This window comes from Heterocephalus glaber, unplaced genomic scaffold, assembly GCF_053883595.1.
Source record: "Heterocephalus glaber isolate CG9 unplaced genomic scaffold, H.glaber_assembly_v1.0 deba00000470, whole genome shotgun sequence".
In the NCBI taxonomy this organism is placed as follows: Eukaryota; Metazoa; Chordata; class Mammalia; order Rodentia; family Bathyergidae; genus Heterocephalus; species Heterocephalus glaber.
The window spans coordinates 22,927,604-22,945,322 of record NW_028258145.1 but is presented as its reverse complement, the minus strand read 5'-3'; the positions used below and the strand labels follow the sequence as shown (position 1 = coordinate 22,945,322).

The 17,719-nt window shown below is 34.0% G+C and overlaps 1 protein-coding gene across 9 annotated transcripts in view; it reads left to right on the top strand.

The window, feature by feature from the left end:
* Window positions 1–17,719, top strand: part of Ctnna2 (catenin alpha 2) — a 1,179,603-nt gene that overhangs the window by 126,563 nt on the left and 1,035,321 nt on the right. For all 9 annotated transcript variants that reach the window (XM_004844636.4, XM_004844634.4, XM_087201964.1 and 6 more), the window contains exon 2: window positions 7,113–7,219. In XM_004844636.4, coding sequence (XP_004844693.1) covers window positions 7,118–7,219 — 102 coding nt within the window. In that variant the 5' untranslated portion in view covers window positions 7,113–7,117. The remainder of the gene's footprint in view (window positions 1–7,112; window positions 7,220–17,719) is intronic.

Here is a 17,719-nt window from a genome sequence, read left to right as displayed (position 1 = left end):
ATGTTTCAGTTCACAATTGGCTGGCTCCAAGGCAGAGTGGCATGACAGAGGGGCATTACAAAGGAGAAACAGTTCATGATGAGTAGAAGGCAGTAATGTAGTGAAGAAGCAAAGAAGCAAGCAGCAGCAAGCTACTAGTGACCCTCTTTCTATCCCTAATATCTTATTCAGGGTATCCACTCATAGAGCAGATAGCACTCACACTCAGGGTGGGGCATCCTTAATCCCAGCCTTGCATCACTATGAATCAATCCCAGCATTACATCCTTGATCCCAGGATCATATATAGTAGATCCAGCCACCTCTGAAAATCCCTACCCATGAGCAAATGAGGCTTTGGGGTGATATCTAGATATAAGCCATAACACTGTGGTAAACATTTTTTGAAAAGACAGAAAATGGAAGGAAAAAAATTGAAATAAAGCTTTTGTAAAGGAGGGGAAGAAGGTTGAAGGGAAAGGAGGGGGATGGAGAAAAAATAATCAAAATATATTATGTACAGGTATAAAATCCTGTGATGAATGATCATGATATACATCAAAAGTGTACCAATAAAATTAATTTTAAAAATAAGTGAATGAAAAAAAATTTACAAAAAACTCAGCATCTTTAAAGAACACAAATTTTTTATCTCCTAATGTGTAATGGTCAGAAGCCCAACTAGACTTCACTGGATCTTCTTAGGATTTCACAAACCTGGAAACAAGATGTTGATATCCAACTGTATTCCTTACAGAAGACTTCACTTTTGACCTCATTCAGGATGTTGACCAAGTTTAGTTCCAGATGACTGTAAGATTGAGGTCTATGTTTTATTTTTGGCTTTCAGCTGAATCATGCTCTTAGCTCCCAGAACCTACCTAAGTCCTGTTTCATGATTGTTATGTGGCCCCTCTAGCAACTGGGTCAGACTCCTCTCAGTTCAAATCTCTCCCTCCCACCTGTCAGACATCCTCTTCTACTTCATCTCTGTGTTTTCCTTTTCTACCTCTAGCCAGAAGGGCATTCTGCTTTTTATAGGTTCATGTTGATTATGTTGGGTCCACTTAGATAATTAGTAACCTTAATTACATATGCAGATTTCCCTTTACCATGGTGATATAATATATTCAGAGGATAACTTAATGGGTCAAGGTCATGGAGGCCAAAATTTTGTCTGTTTGGCCTCACTCATCCACAGGGTCTTTGCTTGCCTTTGGCAGAGTCCCATGTTATGGCTGGCCCATACTTACAGCCATCACCCCAGGTTCACCACATAAGACTACACATGGTTTGAAGAAAGGGAATTCAAGACCAGGAGGTGTGACAACATTTCCCAGGAGTCCTGTGTGTAGGTTAAGTCACCTGCTTTTGCTGTCTCCCACATATAATCTGTCATCCCTTTTTATTCCTACTCAACTCTCCCTTTCTCTCCAGTAGGGTCTTACTACTAGGTTTTTCATTCTTGTTCATTTCTCATCTTCCTCCCTAAATTCATAAGCACCATGACATAGTTGATATAAGTCTGAGTCTCAGCATTCTTCTCTAGGAACAACAAACAATAGTATTAGGAACATAGACTCTGAAGGGAAGCCAACTTAGATTCAAATTTTATGATCATGAGCAACTTTGTTAACTGTTCTATGCATCAGTTTCCCCATGTGTAAATGTGAGATAATACTACTAAAATATTATTTACCAGAATATTACTAAAGAAAGAAGCAATATGATTCATATTTTGCAGGCTTGATTCTTGAAAAGCTGAAGATATTGAAATTTTTCTTTTTCTCCCTTTTACAACAAATCTGTTTTAAAGCCTCTTATCTTGTAAAATTTCCAGTGGCCCCTCCATCTAAATACATATGTGCCAGTTAGGTTAAGGTGACAACTTTGGAGTCGTCCCAGGGGATTGGCATAGCACACTTCTAGGGGTGTCTAGGTAGGTCATACAGATATGGCCTTGGAGTCTGTGACTGACTCTGGCCCCTTCCTCTCTGGCACTTCCTCACTGGCCCCTTCCTCCTCTGTTTCCTGGCCAGCATGAACTACGTAGCTTTGATCCACTGTGCACTTCCACCATGGTGTTCCTGCTTTGGAGCCAGCCAACCCTGGACTGAAAACCTCTGAAAGTATGAGCCAAATCAAACCTCTCCTTTTGAATCTGTGGGCCTTGGGTATTGTATAACAGTAACAGACAGTTGACTAGGACAACATGTATTGATGACCACAGTGATGATCATGTAGACAACATTGCAAAGAAGAAAGCGCCATAATTTTTGCCCATGCAATTATTCCACTAATTTTCAGAACAGATACATTTATAATATAAGATTATTGACACTTGTTTTAAAAGTGATGAAACTGAAGCTTCAGTTAAGTGACTCCAAGTGACATGTGTGGAAAAAGTTTAGTTATTTTTATACCTCTCTGATAATGATAGGAATTATTAGTCATTGACTTTTTCTCAATTTGCCTATCAACCGAAGCCAGCCTATCATGTAATTAGCTTATTGGCAGGAGTGTTCAGTATTGGTGAAGAGGATTCCTGAAGAGTTTGATGCTGGAGACTTATTGAGAGAAAGCAGTTCTTGCCGACCCCCTGAGCAATTGAGAAAAATTCTGGACAATTAATTTTTTCCAAAAGAACAATAGAAGTAAGAAGGAAAAGTCAAAAAGGTGAGGTCAAGGACATTTTTCAGGCAGGTTTGAAAAGGGGACATCTATAGTGAGTGGTGCACTGATTAATGTGTTTGGCATTTTAAAGTAGTCCTCAGGGTATCAACAGCAAGATGGTTTCTGCTTATCAGGATGCTCTCCAAGGAAACAAGGCACTGGACTCCTAGCTGCTACAAGTGGGACTCTCTTCACTCTTACTTTTATTTATGTTTTGATTAAGTTCTATGTTTTCTATTGTAAGAGACAGTGACTGGCATGCTGGCCCATGCTTCTTCCTTACCTCCACAGAGAGAGTCTGAAACTATCAAAAATATTATCAGGTGGGCTATGTTATCATCTTTTATAAATATGTAATTTAATAGTTTGCAAGAAGAAACAATTTTTAGAGTTTGAATAAGTTGCCAGGAGCTTTCTTTGGGGCTTGTTAAACTGTGATATATGGAAGAAGACAACATTACTGCCTTTTGTTATTCACAGCCCTTCCTTTTCACTCTTTCTCTGTGCCCAATCTAAATTCTGAGTCTCCCTATGACATAAAATAAGATTTTTAAAATTCAAATCAGTGCAAAAATTTTTTGCTTTATATAGACTCTTTTTTGTGGACAAAACAGATTGCATTAGTTATAGAGATTTATAGTGTGGAGTTGAGACTGTATCATTCCATTCTTGGATGAAAACTGGTGTGAATACACACTTAATTTTCTCTCTTGCCTTCTTTTCTGAGTAAATTTGATTCTCCTACACACTGGACTGTAAAGCCGAGTCTTTATTTTTAGTGGGTGCTTTCCTATTCCTCGTAGAGATAAAGGAAAATATACTTAAATTTGGGAAAATAATGTTAATGTAAATAACTATTATTTCCAGAAATATCAGCATACTTTCCCTCCATAAAGTTATTTAATATTCACAACAACCCTTTAAAATGTTTAATATCCTCATTTCATTTGAGGAATTTGAGACTCAGAAAGGGCAAGTAATTTGGATGTCACAGGGTTGAAACATTGTAGTGCTTTAATTCAAACAAAAGTATTTCATATCATTATGCTAATTAGCAATTTCTGAGTAGCAGTAAATGGCAACTATAACAGAAAACAGCAAGCATTTTTTTTTTCTTGATCCTATGTTGATGGTTTGGTCTGGGATTGGCTGACCAGGCTCATTTAGCTGGGCTTGGATCCAACTGCAGGTTGGATTCAGATTTGGTTAGGTGTCTTTCTTCCTTTTTCCAACCAATCATGATATATGACTTTCATGGTAGAAGGCAGTAGCAGAAGCAGCAAACCCAGCTAAGTAAGCACATCCAAATATCTCACATTCTGTTTTCCTAGTGTTCCATTGGCCAAAGCCCAGTATCCATAGGGTGGGGGAAGCTTTTCTCTTGTCATGGTGGAGAGGATGCAAAGAGAATGACTATGTACTGAAAAATCATCCAATCTACCTTTAAAATAGTAAAAGTTTTCTATCCCTTAATATAATTGAAAAATATTGAATGTATAAATGGGATGATATTCTCAGCTAAGAGTAAACCACACTGCATGTGCTTATACTGGGACCACATTCTCAATTGTCAATTCTTATTTAATAACTTAAAATGCCTTTTATTTTGCTAGAAAATGCCTGACTCTTATCTTCTGCTCCCTTATCTGTTCTCATTAAATATTTGAAAGTGAAGATCCATTGGTGATCTAGAAGACTATGGTTTATGATTAGGAAACTGAAATGGAATATATTTTTCCTGTTTTTATAAAGTTTTGACTGGCCAAGGGTTTTGATAAAGACATATTTCTAATACAAAGACTAGTGCATATGTTAGAAAGCAATATAATGAATTCAAAATAGCAGGGCAGACATTCTTTCTGCAGAAACAGCAGATTGCAAGGATTATACCAACTCTTGCCCTACATCCAGGGAAGCTTCTTTCCCTTAACTAATGCTCGATAGCTGACTTGAAGCTAAGCTGCCCCTCAGAGGCAACTCAGTGGGAATGTTAAATATCAACATCCTAGGTTTAGAGATAAGAATTTTTTAGCCTACCTCTACTTCCTCTTTGGTCTTTAATAATATGGGAGTCAAACAAATGGTAAAAAGATGAGATAAGGATTAAATTCTTACTTTTAGTCTCAAATGTATCAGAAACAGCATTTTCTGATTTTGAGGGAAAATTACATTTAAAGTTTTTAAAGTAAGATGAGATTTTCCTGCTTAACAAATTCATACCATGTAAACTTTTCTTGCCTTTTGCTACTGAATATTACTTGTGTCACAAGAAGTGACTGAGAAGATTTATCCCCAAGGGAATAGATTGAGTGATTTATCAAAGAACACTTCTTTCATTTTTAGATTTATAAGACCTTTGTGACCTTCAGAACTGAAGGGTGTGGCTAACGCTGCTTCTTGGCTCATAGCTGGCTGGAAGTATTTGTTCAGGAATATTTCTCATTTCTGGTTGAACTATGCTAGCTCAGTTTCTAGGTTGTGACTATGCTAGCATTTTTGGTTCTCACTCCAGAATTTTTGGGATGTGATTTTTAAAAAGTTATGTACTGGAACATGCATAGAAGTCTTTCTGTGCCTTCCTTGATCCATCAACTTACATATACTAGCATATTCATTTTATAATGGAAATTCTCTACACAGGGTCTTTTACTATCATGTTTTCTTTTCAGTGGTAGCAAAGTTTTATTAAAGGTAGAAAAACAAATAGGCTCTGCAGAGTGAGTTTGTGCCAAATAAAATGAGGAAAAGAAGTACATTCTACAGCATGAGGGTGGGCTATCATGCATGAGAGAATAAAGGGGCACTACTATCATGTTAAATTGGCTTCTCTACTAGTTTTCTGACTATCTCGTAGGACTTTCCTGTTCTTCATTTACTGTTACACCACTTATTATGCCATTGGAGTTTGAAAAATATTTTCCAGAGAATTTTTCCAGAAACTTATAACTCTGCCATAGTACTGGGCCAAGATCACATAGGTAGGACTGGCATCAGCAGGATGCAACTATCCAAGCTATGCTGGAAGAATCTGGCATCTTTATCCTTCATGATGTGAGAAGGTGTGTTGCTCAGCTGCAGAATTCCGTGCCTGTCAGAGCTGTGCTGTGGCAGTTGTTAGTGTGAATGGGAAATGTGTTACGTATTTTTAGGTTTTTGGAGGACAGGCAATGTGTCAGTGCCAACTATTGTTGTAAAGAAACCCAAATCTAAATTTTTCTGTATAGTTCGACTGCTGTGCTTAGTTTATTTAAAAGATGGCATTTGGAAAGAGTTAAAATACCAGCATGCTGTGTCTTCACCTTCTTTTTTTTCTGAACAAATTGCTTGGGTCTTTTTGCAGAAAGATGAGCTGTAAGAGGACTAATAAAGAAGCGCTTTGCTCCTGCCTATTGTGATAGATCTTTGTGATGTTTATTCTAGAAGAAATAATCATCTATATTGATTTATAAGGATAGAATTGAGTGAGAACATTGATTCAAAAGAAAAGGAGAGCCATGAACAATTTGATTTATAGAGGTATTAAGGCAAATGATTCAGAAGCAGTTTCTACAGTCTAAGGTTGCTTGTCCAGTGGTTATGTGTCAAAATAGATTCAGCAATTTCTTGATGAGAAACATACTCCTAATAGAATGTATAATTTATTTTCTTGAGGCCAAGGCCATATTTTGTGCTTGATATGTACGAGGCTACTACTTGCCTATCAATTGTTCTTATGTAAAAGAGGATTATTTCTGAGTGAGATAAATAACTGTATCAGACACTAATCTTGAGGAAAAAAATGTAAATGCCTTGAGTAATCAGAGAATATGTATATAGCTGCAAGCTAATTTTCAGAACCATTGCCAGCAAGGTAATTTTCCTATTTAAGAGAATGAAAGACTTGCTCCAAGGACATTGATAGTCTCATTGTTGATTTATGAGGGAAACAAAGTAGCCTTCTCTGCAAACGATATAGGGTCCTGCATCTGGTGACCATGATGGACTTGCCTTCCTTCATGGTCTTTGTTGGTCTCTGCAGACTAACTTTAATGTCCCTTTATCAGTTCTTCCTTACAGTCCTCTCTATATTCCTGGATCACAAAATGTACCACACTGGCATACTTTCTCCTTGACTCAGCTGTCTCTGTCTTTTAAGGTCAAGACCAAAGTCTTTTCCAGCAGATAGCAAATAGGTATATGTACTAAATGTTAGATGAATAAATATTTTAGTGGTAACCAGGTCCAGGATTTGGCCTAAGGTGCACAGATATGCCCAGGATGCTTATATTTTTCTTATGATACCAGCATTACACCTCACTTTATACTGGTTCTGGATTTCCATTCTCTAAGGTCACACAATTGGACCAAATACATAATCTTCAGATATACTCTTAAGTCTCAGTGGTATTCATTTTGATCCTTCAAAGTAATAATTTGTTTCCATGATCATTATTTCTTACTGATAGTATGTATTCCCATAGGGAGCATGACTTCGGCAACTTCACCTATCATTTTAAAATGGGACCCCAAAAGTTTGGAAATCAGGACACTAACAGTGGAAAGACTGTTGGAGCCACTTGTTACACAGGTAAGGGATGCTTCAAACATGTATATTTTTCTGTCATGAACCTCCAAAATATTTTTTAAACCTTAATAAAGAATAAATCATGGGACCAGGGGTTTAGCTCAGTGGTTCTGCAGCCTGCCTAACAAGTGCAAGGTCCTCAGTTTGATCCCTGGTACCAAAAAAAAAAAAAAGAATAAATCATGCCACAGAGTGATTACTGAATATGTTATTTCCTGAGTCATGGATTATCTCATTGCTCTGTAAGAAATACAGTGGGTTTTAAAAGCTATTCATACAATTTCTGAAATTAAGTTGATGAGATAATTGAAGAGGGGTACCTTGCTGAAAAGGACCATCATTTGCAGTAATGGATTCAAACTCTAAATAAACTATTCCTAACTCAACTTCTAGATGCTATTGCACAATTAGGAAAAACTGCATTGACTATTTAAGAGTGATGTATATTTATTGAATAACTTTTCTTTCAGTTTACAAGGCACAATTCATCCTGTTGAAATGATGAGATGTTCCATTTTTGTGTTGTCATAGTTGTTACATTTCCACAAAATGACTGTCAACAACAAAAATATATCATCAGGGTCCGGGGATTTAGCTCAGTGGTTTCACCGCCTGCTGCACAAGCGCAAGGAACCGAGTTCAATCCCTGGCACCAAAAAAATATATATATATATATTATATATATATATATATATATAATATATTTTTTTATATATCATCAGGATTTCGAATTTTGAAAGTCAATGCTTTGTGTCTTGTGAAACATGTTCTTTGTTATGTGAACTCTGAAATTCCTGAAATATCAAACTTCAGGCTTTTATGGTATATTTGTAGAAAATTGTTATACCAAATTAAGAGGCTATGTTTGCTGTAGCTGCTATACAAGATTACCATTCAATTAATGTTTTAAAGCAACACAGATTTATTTATTTTGGTTGAAGGTCAGAAAATCAAAGTTGAAGTATTGGCAGGGCTGTATTCTTTCTGGAGGCTCTAGCAGAAAGCCTTTTCCTTGTCATTTCCAGCTTATACAGTAGGAGCCATTTTGTCTTCTTTGACCTTTTCTCTCATACTCAAGGCCAGCCATATAGCACTTCAAATTTCTTTGTTGCTTTGACCTCTGCTTCTCTGGTCACATCTCTTCTCTGATATTGAGCCTCCTATAGCCTTTTTACAAGGACTCTGTTATTAGGTTGGACCCTCCAAGATGTGCCACAAAATCTTCCCATCTCAAAGGCCTTAACCTAATCACACATGGCAAGTTCCTTTTGACATTTAAGGTAACATATTTAGAGATTCTGAGGATTAGAACAGTGATGCTTGGGGAGGGAGGAGCATTATTCAGCCTATTCCCTGTCTGCCTTCTGGCCCCAAAGATTGATATTTTTCCCATGTGCAAAACATATGCACTACATCTCCAGGTCCCAAAAAGTTTCAATGCATTATAGGATCAACTCAAGTAAAAATATCTCACATAATTTCATCAGCTTAAATGTGTCAAATCTTATCATTTAAATCATTTAAATTAGATGTAGGTAAGAACCTGTAATCTATGCACAAGCAAAGGTCCTCTTTAGTTGTATACCTGTAAAAGTACAAAGCAATTTATATGCTCCCCAAATAAAATGATGGGACAGACAAAAGGTAACTATTATAGATGTTCCAGTTAGAAAAAGTAGAAAGTGCAAAGAAAAAGAATCATCAGTTTCAATACATTTATAAATCCACCAGGTAAATTGTTGGGTTTACAGGCTTGTCAATAACACTTTGTGGTTTGAGTTTCAGCCCTCCAGGACCTCCATCCTCTGAATCATTTCTTTTTCCTGAAGAGCTCCATATAACCATCAACTGAGTATTTTTCTCAATCTAATTCCTGCAGGTGGAAGTTTTGTAATCCAACCACCTTTTTTGGACTATCATCTTTTCTCTACCCATTTAAATTGAAGCTGACAATGTTTTTCCCATATATATCTGGGATTCATTCCATTAAAAAACAGTCTCCTCCACAGATCCTTCTTGGAAAGAATCTCATCTCCATTTTTGCCCACTGTTGAAATGACTAAGGAAGTCCATGAATCACATACCTAACGTCCTCACAGAAAAATGCATATGATTGAATTCTCTGAGCTTTTTGTCCTCACAGAGACTGGCAAAATGTTTTCCGGTCATGCAATTGACTGCTTCTTCATATATCTTGTTCACCTAAATCTCTCTAATGTTAGCTTTTACTGTCACACCTCCATTTCTGACTTAACTCTACTGTTTCTGTATTATGAGGACGTTGTGATTACACTTGGTCCACCAAGATATTCCAGGATAAGTTTCCCAGGTTGACATCTTTAACCTAATCACACCTGCAAAGCCTGGCCATTTAAAGTAATACATTAACAACTTTCAGAGATTTGAATGGGACATTTTTATATATCGTCAGGGAAATATTTCATTACATTCATGGATACTTTTATTTGGTTGTGATTCTATAAAAGTTTCTGTAAGAAATGTCTGACAGTGATAAGATCTTAGATTTGGCTACTTACTCGTGTTTTGGACTGTGGACTTGGCCTGATCCATGAATTTTTTGTTAATGTTTGGCAGTAAGCACAAATTGAACACAAGTATTTAGAAATCTTTGTAGCAGTAAGACAGGCTATATTTTTCCATGAAAACTTAACGTAAAATTTGGACTCATATTTTTATCATTTTAAAACTTTTCATTATTCATTTTGTTATTTAAATTTTGATATGTTAGACACTTGAATAACAATAACAAGCTCTTATCACAGGTAATTTGAAAATAATTGGTTTAAAAGATATTTTGCAGTTATAGGAATCTGGCCTGAAATATACTTCCACAAGACCAGTTAAAGACTGAGTGATCTATTAGCCACAGCAATTAGACAAGAGAAATAAATAAAAGGAATAAAGATAGGAAAGGAAGAAGTTAAAATGTCATTATTTGCAGATGACAGGATAATTTACATAGAATACCCCAAAAATTCTACCAAAAGATGTCTAGATTTAATAACCAAATTCAGTAGAGTGGCTGGATATAAGGTCAACATTCAATAAACAATTGCTTTCTTATACAAATGTAACAGACTCATTGACAGAGAAAGTGGGGAAATGGTTCTTTTAACAATAGCATCCCAAAAAATGAAGTATCTAGGAATCAATCTAAAAGAGGAAGTAAAAGACCTTCACTTTGAAAACTATAGTACTCTGAAAAGAGAGATCAAAGAGGATATCAGAAAATGGAAAGACATCCCTTGTTCTTGAGTAGGAAGAACCAATATAGTGAAAATGGCCATACTTCCAAAACTGTTATATAGATTCAGTGCAATCCCAATTGAAATTCTAACAGCATATTTCACAGAATTAGAGAAAACAATCCAAAAATTCATTTGGAACCCGAAGAGACTTAGAATAGCAAAAACAGTTCTAGGCAACATAGACAAGGTAAGGTGTATCACAACCCCCAACTAGAAACTATACTACAAAGATACTGTGATAAAAACAGCATGGTACTGGCAAAGAAACAGACCCTAAGATCAATGGAACAGGTTAGAAGACCCAGAATTAACTCCAGACACACTCAGCCACCTCATCTTTGACAAAGGAGCCCAACACCCTCACTGGAGGAAAGTTAGCCACTTTAATAAATGGTGCTGGAAAAACTGGGTTTCAACTTGGCAAAGATTAAAACTAGACCCATATCTCTCACCATAAACTAGACTAAAATGGAAATGGATCAAAGATCTAAATATTAAAACAGAAAAACCAAACCTGCTAGAAGATAGATTAGGTAGAACTCTTGAAAACATTGGCATAGGAAAAAACTTTATGAACAAAACCTCACTCACATGGGAACTAGTACAATGAATTAACAACCGAATCTCATCTTATTAAAAAGCTTCTGCACAGCAAGAGAAACCACCAATAGAATGACAAAAAACCCACAATGTGGGAAAAAAATTTTATTAGCTGTTTCTCAGACAAAGGTCTACTTTCTAGAATATATAAGGAATTTTAACAAAATCAGACCTCCCAAATTTAAAGACCCAATCCAAAATATGGGCATCTGAAACTAACAGACATTTCTCTGATGAAGAAGTAGAAGAGCAAGTAAACATATGAAAAAATGCTCCATATCACTGGTTATTCAAGAGATGAAAATGGAAACAATTCTGAGATTCCACCTCACTCCAGAAACAATGGCTGTTGTCAAGAAACAAACCAATAACAAATGCTGGTGGGGTTGTGGGGAGAAAGGAATCCTTCTCCATTGTTGGTGCAAGTGCAGACTGGTGCCACCACTGTGGAAAACAATATAGAGATACCTCAAAAATTTAGGATTAGAGGTCCCATTTGACCTAGCTATTTCCCTGCTGGGTATCTTGGCAAAAAATTTAAAAGAATCATACCACATATATGTGCACTCATATATGTGCATGATATATATGCATTCATGTTTATAGTGACACAATTTGTAAAAGCTAAAACTTGGAAACAGCCCAGTTGCCCATCAATTAGTGACTGGATAAAGAAGATGTATTTTTTTTTAATATAAAATGGAGTACTACTCAGCCATATAGAATGAGAAACTAGAGACATTTATAGCTAAATGGATGCACATTGATGCCATACTCTTAAGTACTCTTAAGTGAAATAAATAGGACACACATATATAAATATCTGGTATGAGAAACTGAAAATGTAAATGAGAACCAAAATGTATAATAGATAATGTGAAATAGGAAGAAAAGGTTCAAAGGGGAAGGGAAGTAGGGGAGAGTGGGGGAAAGGAAAACAGGGAAAGAAAAACATATGAGAAAAGGAAAAAAAGGAAAGAAAGCTTTTGTAAATAGGGTGGTGTGGAGGGGTGGAAGGGAGGGAATGGGAATGGGAAAAAAACAAGAACCAAGATATATCTTGCACAAGTATAGATTCACAGTGATGAATATGATCATAATGTATACTTAAAATGTACCAATAAAGTTATGGGATAAAAATAAGCATATACATATTTTGTGTACTATACATATTATGTATAATATGCATATTTTGTATAATATACATTATGTATAATATGCATAGTATGTTTTATATATAGAGAGAGAGAAAAAATACTGAGTGATCTTTTCCCAACCTCTAAACTTTCATTTCATCATACATATAAATATATTTAATGCTTGTCATACAGATTAAATGTGCTACAGTATACACACATAGCACCTGGTGGAATACAGGACATGTTGAATAAAGTTAGTTTCCAGTTTTTTTTCCTATGCTATTGGAAACAACATATATATCATATATATTATATGTTAAGGCTCATACTTGTTGTAAATCAATACTGGGTAAGTACTGTACAACATGACACTTATTCTGGCTTTCAGTTCCTAAAAAAATTCATATATTTATATTTTGCTTTCAATTTCAGCTCATCTAAAGAATAGCATATACAAGATTACAATTAAAATTATAATTTCCATTCATTTTTTAGTCTAGTTATCTAAAGTTTTTGTCAGATAAAAGTAGTATATTAAAATATCTTTTTCAAAGTAAAGGTAGTAAACTGGCTGCTTCCTACCAGTTTAATTATTAAGGTAGAATGCTTAAAACTCAGGAAATTGGATAGATCCTGCCTAATATCTAAGAAGATCTCCTAATATCTAAATACTTCAATTGGTCATGTTCTTACCATGGTTTGAAAAAAAACTTTTACAAATGTTATTTTTAAGTGGACCTTTTTGTGACATTATTTTCCTGTAATATTATGGCTGTATTATGAAGATTCCACCACTCCTTCCTGTGGAGCGAAACTTTAATAATAGGATGGATGTCACTGTTGATTTTGGAGGACTTGTGGATAAGAAAGGAGGACAAAGAAATATTAGATAAAAACTCCATAATTAACATTTAAAGGAAAATGTGGAACTGAGAGAGAAAATTAAATGACAGACATAACTTTATGAATTGAATAAAATTTGCAGTAATACTCAGTGATACACGTATGCCTTTAGCTATCCCACAGTTTCTAATAAGGAAGGAAAAGATAAGGAATAAAATGAAAACAGCAGAAAAAAATTCTAAGTATATTCATCCATGGTGATAGGAAAAATGGCATTACAAATTTACTATTGATAAATATTTAAAGTATCCAACAAAACTTTACCTCACTTTAGTAAGGATTTGTATGAGGGGTACACATTTATCTTACAATGTGGAGACAGCAATATTCCTTTTAAAATATTTTATACTATAGAAATCATGATGGTGCAGATGAATAGAATTCATTTTAGGAAGTTTAGTCCTTGAAAAGGATGCTGGAGCTTTTTATAAATTTTTAAAAAAGAGTTTTTAATGGATCACATTTTGTGATAATAAACTTTATTGAAAAACAAAAACACTGTGCTAGGCAACTTTATGAGAAAACTGAAAAACAAGATTATTAAAAAATTTAGAACTCATTAGAAGGAGCATTAAATACCTTTCTCATCAAAAGAGGATGAAATCAAACTAAATACTTCTTTAAGAAACAGCAAAAAAGGGTATTGAAAGGAACTAGGAAACCAAAATTTAATAGCAGTGAAGACTGGAATCTGTAGAATAGAACATACCAAGTAAAAAGGGCTAAATTAATTCAAAACATGATTCATCTTAAAAATGGCTACTAAACCCCCTCTTTTTTCTGGGCTTATTTCTTCTTTCTTGTTTATAATTGTATACCTTCTTTCACTGTATATTTCCCATAATTCAAATTGTGTGGAGTAGCACATGATATTCTTTCAGATTACTTTACATTGATGAAACAGAGACAACTAAAACAAAGGGAAAGAGTTCTAGAAATATTTAAATTACCCAGAGATATATATCCAAGAGAAAGTGGAAAGCTTTTTAAACATTTATTACCAAAAACATCATGACACTTGGATGCAGAACTCAATATTACCAGACATTTAAAGAACAGATAATTGTGTAACTATTTAAAATATTTTTATTATAGAAAATATGAAGAAATTTCAGAGAATCATAAATTTAATGTTAAAAATTGGAGACACTTAAAAAATTATTTTTAAAGAAAAATACAATGACTCTCATTTCTGTTTAAATGCAAAAATCCCCACAGAAAATATGAATAACTAGCTCCTAGCAATGCATCCAAAGATTAGTATATATAGCAAAATATTATTTTAAAAGAAAATACAGGTGACCTATTATCAAATGACATTAAAAATATTTCAGCATATCAAAATATTACACCATTAAATATTTTTAAAGATTTGATAAAATTATACATTTATTTCTAACTAAACTAATAATAAATAAAGGAATTTATCACATAAAGTTTGTAATAGGACAAATCTAATCTTCTTTGTGATAGGATTTAATAGTATTGAAAATACAAGGAGTTGAGTTGTATATACATATCAATATACAAAATACATAATTATCATCAATTGTAAATAACTAGAAATCAAAAGAGCAAAACATTCCCTTCACAACAGAAAATAGTAAGTCTAATTATTTTTGTATGAAATCCCATGAATTTTATAGTTTTGTTTTATTTCCAAATTTTTAATTTTATTATACTATTGGAATATAAATTATGTATGCACAGACTTTAGAGTCTGGGAGACTTAACTGACTATATTTATGCTGATGCTTGGAATAAGTTACTTAATCTTTCTTGAAGTGTAAAATAGAGATAATTTATATCTTATAACATTATTCAAGGATAAGTAACATTGAGCCTTAAAGTGACTGTAGAAATATCTAACACTATGCTTATAGTAATATAGGTTTACTCTCAATACCATATTTTTCACTACTTGATGTTAATGTCTTTGTACTTTTTAGAATAAGGGTGCCATACCAAACACAGGGATTTATTGAATGTATTTTTAGAAGAAGAATTTTATTCAGATATAGAGCTAGGGATGTAGCTCACTTGTAAAGACTTTATCTGTCGGGCACTAGGCCTTGAGTTCACTCTCCAGCACTAAAAAACAAACAGCATATTTATAAATATATGAGAAGAATTATTTGCTTCTTATATTTAATCAAAGATAATTAAATCAGAAACCTCTAAATTTATTGGGAATTCCACCTTCATAATTAGTAAACTAACAAAGTATAGGCTATCGAAGTAGGACAGAATTGAACTTGCTAAAATTTTGTTCTTTATTTCCTTATACAAGATGAATCTACAACTTGAAAAATAGCACTAAGCATCTGATGAACTAATACTATTGACGGTTAATGAGCTGTTCTAAATTAGCTTGATAGGAAAGAAAGTTCCTAATACAAGAAACTATCCTTAATCATTTCTGATATTTTAAGTAAATTCAGTGGAGCCCTGTGAAGTTAAGCTCTGGTGAATTCTACAGTTGAACATTTTAAATTTTTACTCCAAAAGATAATAATTATTTCAAAAGCTAAATGATTAGAAATGTATATACTTTAAATTTTAATTTTCAGTTTGCTAGTTTTAAAAAGTGCTTAACTTTAATCTTTTTTCTATACTAATTTGTTATAAAAGGAGTCATCTTTTTGTGACCCAAAACAGTAAATTCCCCGGGTGATTAAAAAGTCAGGGGAACAAGAAGTTTAGGTTTAAATTAAGGGAATTTAGAGTCGAAGCTGACTCCAGAAATAAAGTTACGTGCAGAAATGAAGTAATTTTTGACAACTTCCCCGCCCACTTTAACGATTTACAAATGTGTTTTATGTACATGTCTACCAAAAGAATCTAAATATGAGGTATCTTTGTACTCTTCCCATCTCTCCAGAGAATATTATTATTGAGAAACATTTTAATTCATGATTTATTCATGAGATTCAATGATTAATACATTTGGGTGGTTTCTATGGTAACACTACAGCGTTACAGTCAATAGTGCATGCATTTTTGTCATTGGACTGAGAAGGTATGAAAGTTAAAGGATGTGCTAAAAACCAAGATGCAAACTCTATTAAGCCTGTTTGCTTCTTTGATTAAATTATGTATCATAGGATTAACCAATTTATAAGCATTTTTTTCTCATTTTATGTTTATTTACTTAATTATTTGCATATCAGGTTCCATTTTCATTTTTGGACGATATTTTTCTTGCCTGAAAAAGTGTTTCATTTTATCTCTCTTTAAAAGAAAATTTTTGAGGATGAATGTACCACATAAAGTTTATTTAAAACCTTTGTGCTTTTCTTCTTAAAAAGGTATAAAATATATATATATATTTACTTAAATATAACAATTTGAATATAGGTAAATAGGTTGTGATTTAAACATTTACCTGTATCTCATATACTAATATTTAATTGATATATTATAAATTGCTTTTATTGTTTTATAGATATGGTTTTGTTGTGTAATATAAACAGTTCGTAAGTTGCTTTGTTTCCACAGTAGATACCTATACCTAAATTAGTTGTTATATTAGAAATTTTTCTTCAAATTGAGATCATATGGTAGATTGTTGGGCAGTTATTGTGTTTACCATTTCTGAAATAGAGATTTAATTGACTAGTGTATGGTTTGGAATTAGATTAATTACTGTTTGGGGATTACCCTCAATATTTTAATGTCTGCCACCAGATGGGAGTGATGCTCTTTCTGTTATATGACCAGCTGTGCGGGCCATGTTTTGAAGACTGATTAATATACAGAGGCTTTTTAAGCAGAAAAAAAGAGAGATGGAAGGAAAGAATGATTCAGTCTTGAAGTGAGATTGTGGTAGTGTAAATGTGGAATTATGTAGCGCACATGTGTTTATCCATAACTTTACAGAATAACTACAAAAATATAAAAACAAAAACCCTCCGAGATTAATTTGATGAATGAAATCATTCTGCTGAGATGACATTATTGCATGGGATGTAAGTGTGGTGGTGATTGCTCTGCCTCAGGGTCTTCTGTGCTTGGAAAACACACACCACCTTGAGCCATGAGATGAGTCATTTTTCTGCCTACCTGCAAAACCAACACATGTCATAGTTGTGATTCCACCGTGGAATCATTTCATTGTGTTTGGCACAAATACACTCCCAGTTAACAGGCAGCATCTACCTTTGTTCTCATCCCATTAGCCTCGGGTACACAACACTAAGTAGTAAAACATGATGGTGGAAATATAAGTTAATTACATTAAATGATACAACTGACTTCTTTTCCATCACAATGTTTACTTTTCAATAGTTTCTAGTTCAAATAGTGATTTATTTTGTGAATCCTGATAAAATAAATTCTATTTGGTTGAAGATAAAAGTTTGAAGCCGTGTAAGTGTGTTCTAGATGCTCCTCAATTTATTTTCTTATTTTAATCTTGAAACAGATTTTCCATCTTTGATACCTTTCTAGTGCTCAGCTCCTACACTGAGTTCTCTTACAAGTAATACTGTGGGACTGTCTCACAGGAGTGGTCCAAGATGCTGAATTAAGTTTGCTAAATTATTTTCATTAGAATCTTGTCTATGCTTTAAAGTCCTTACTACTGTGATCTT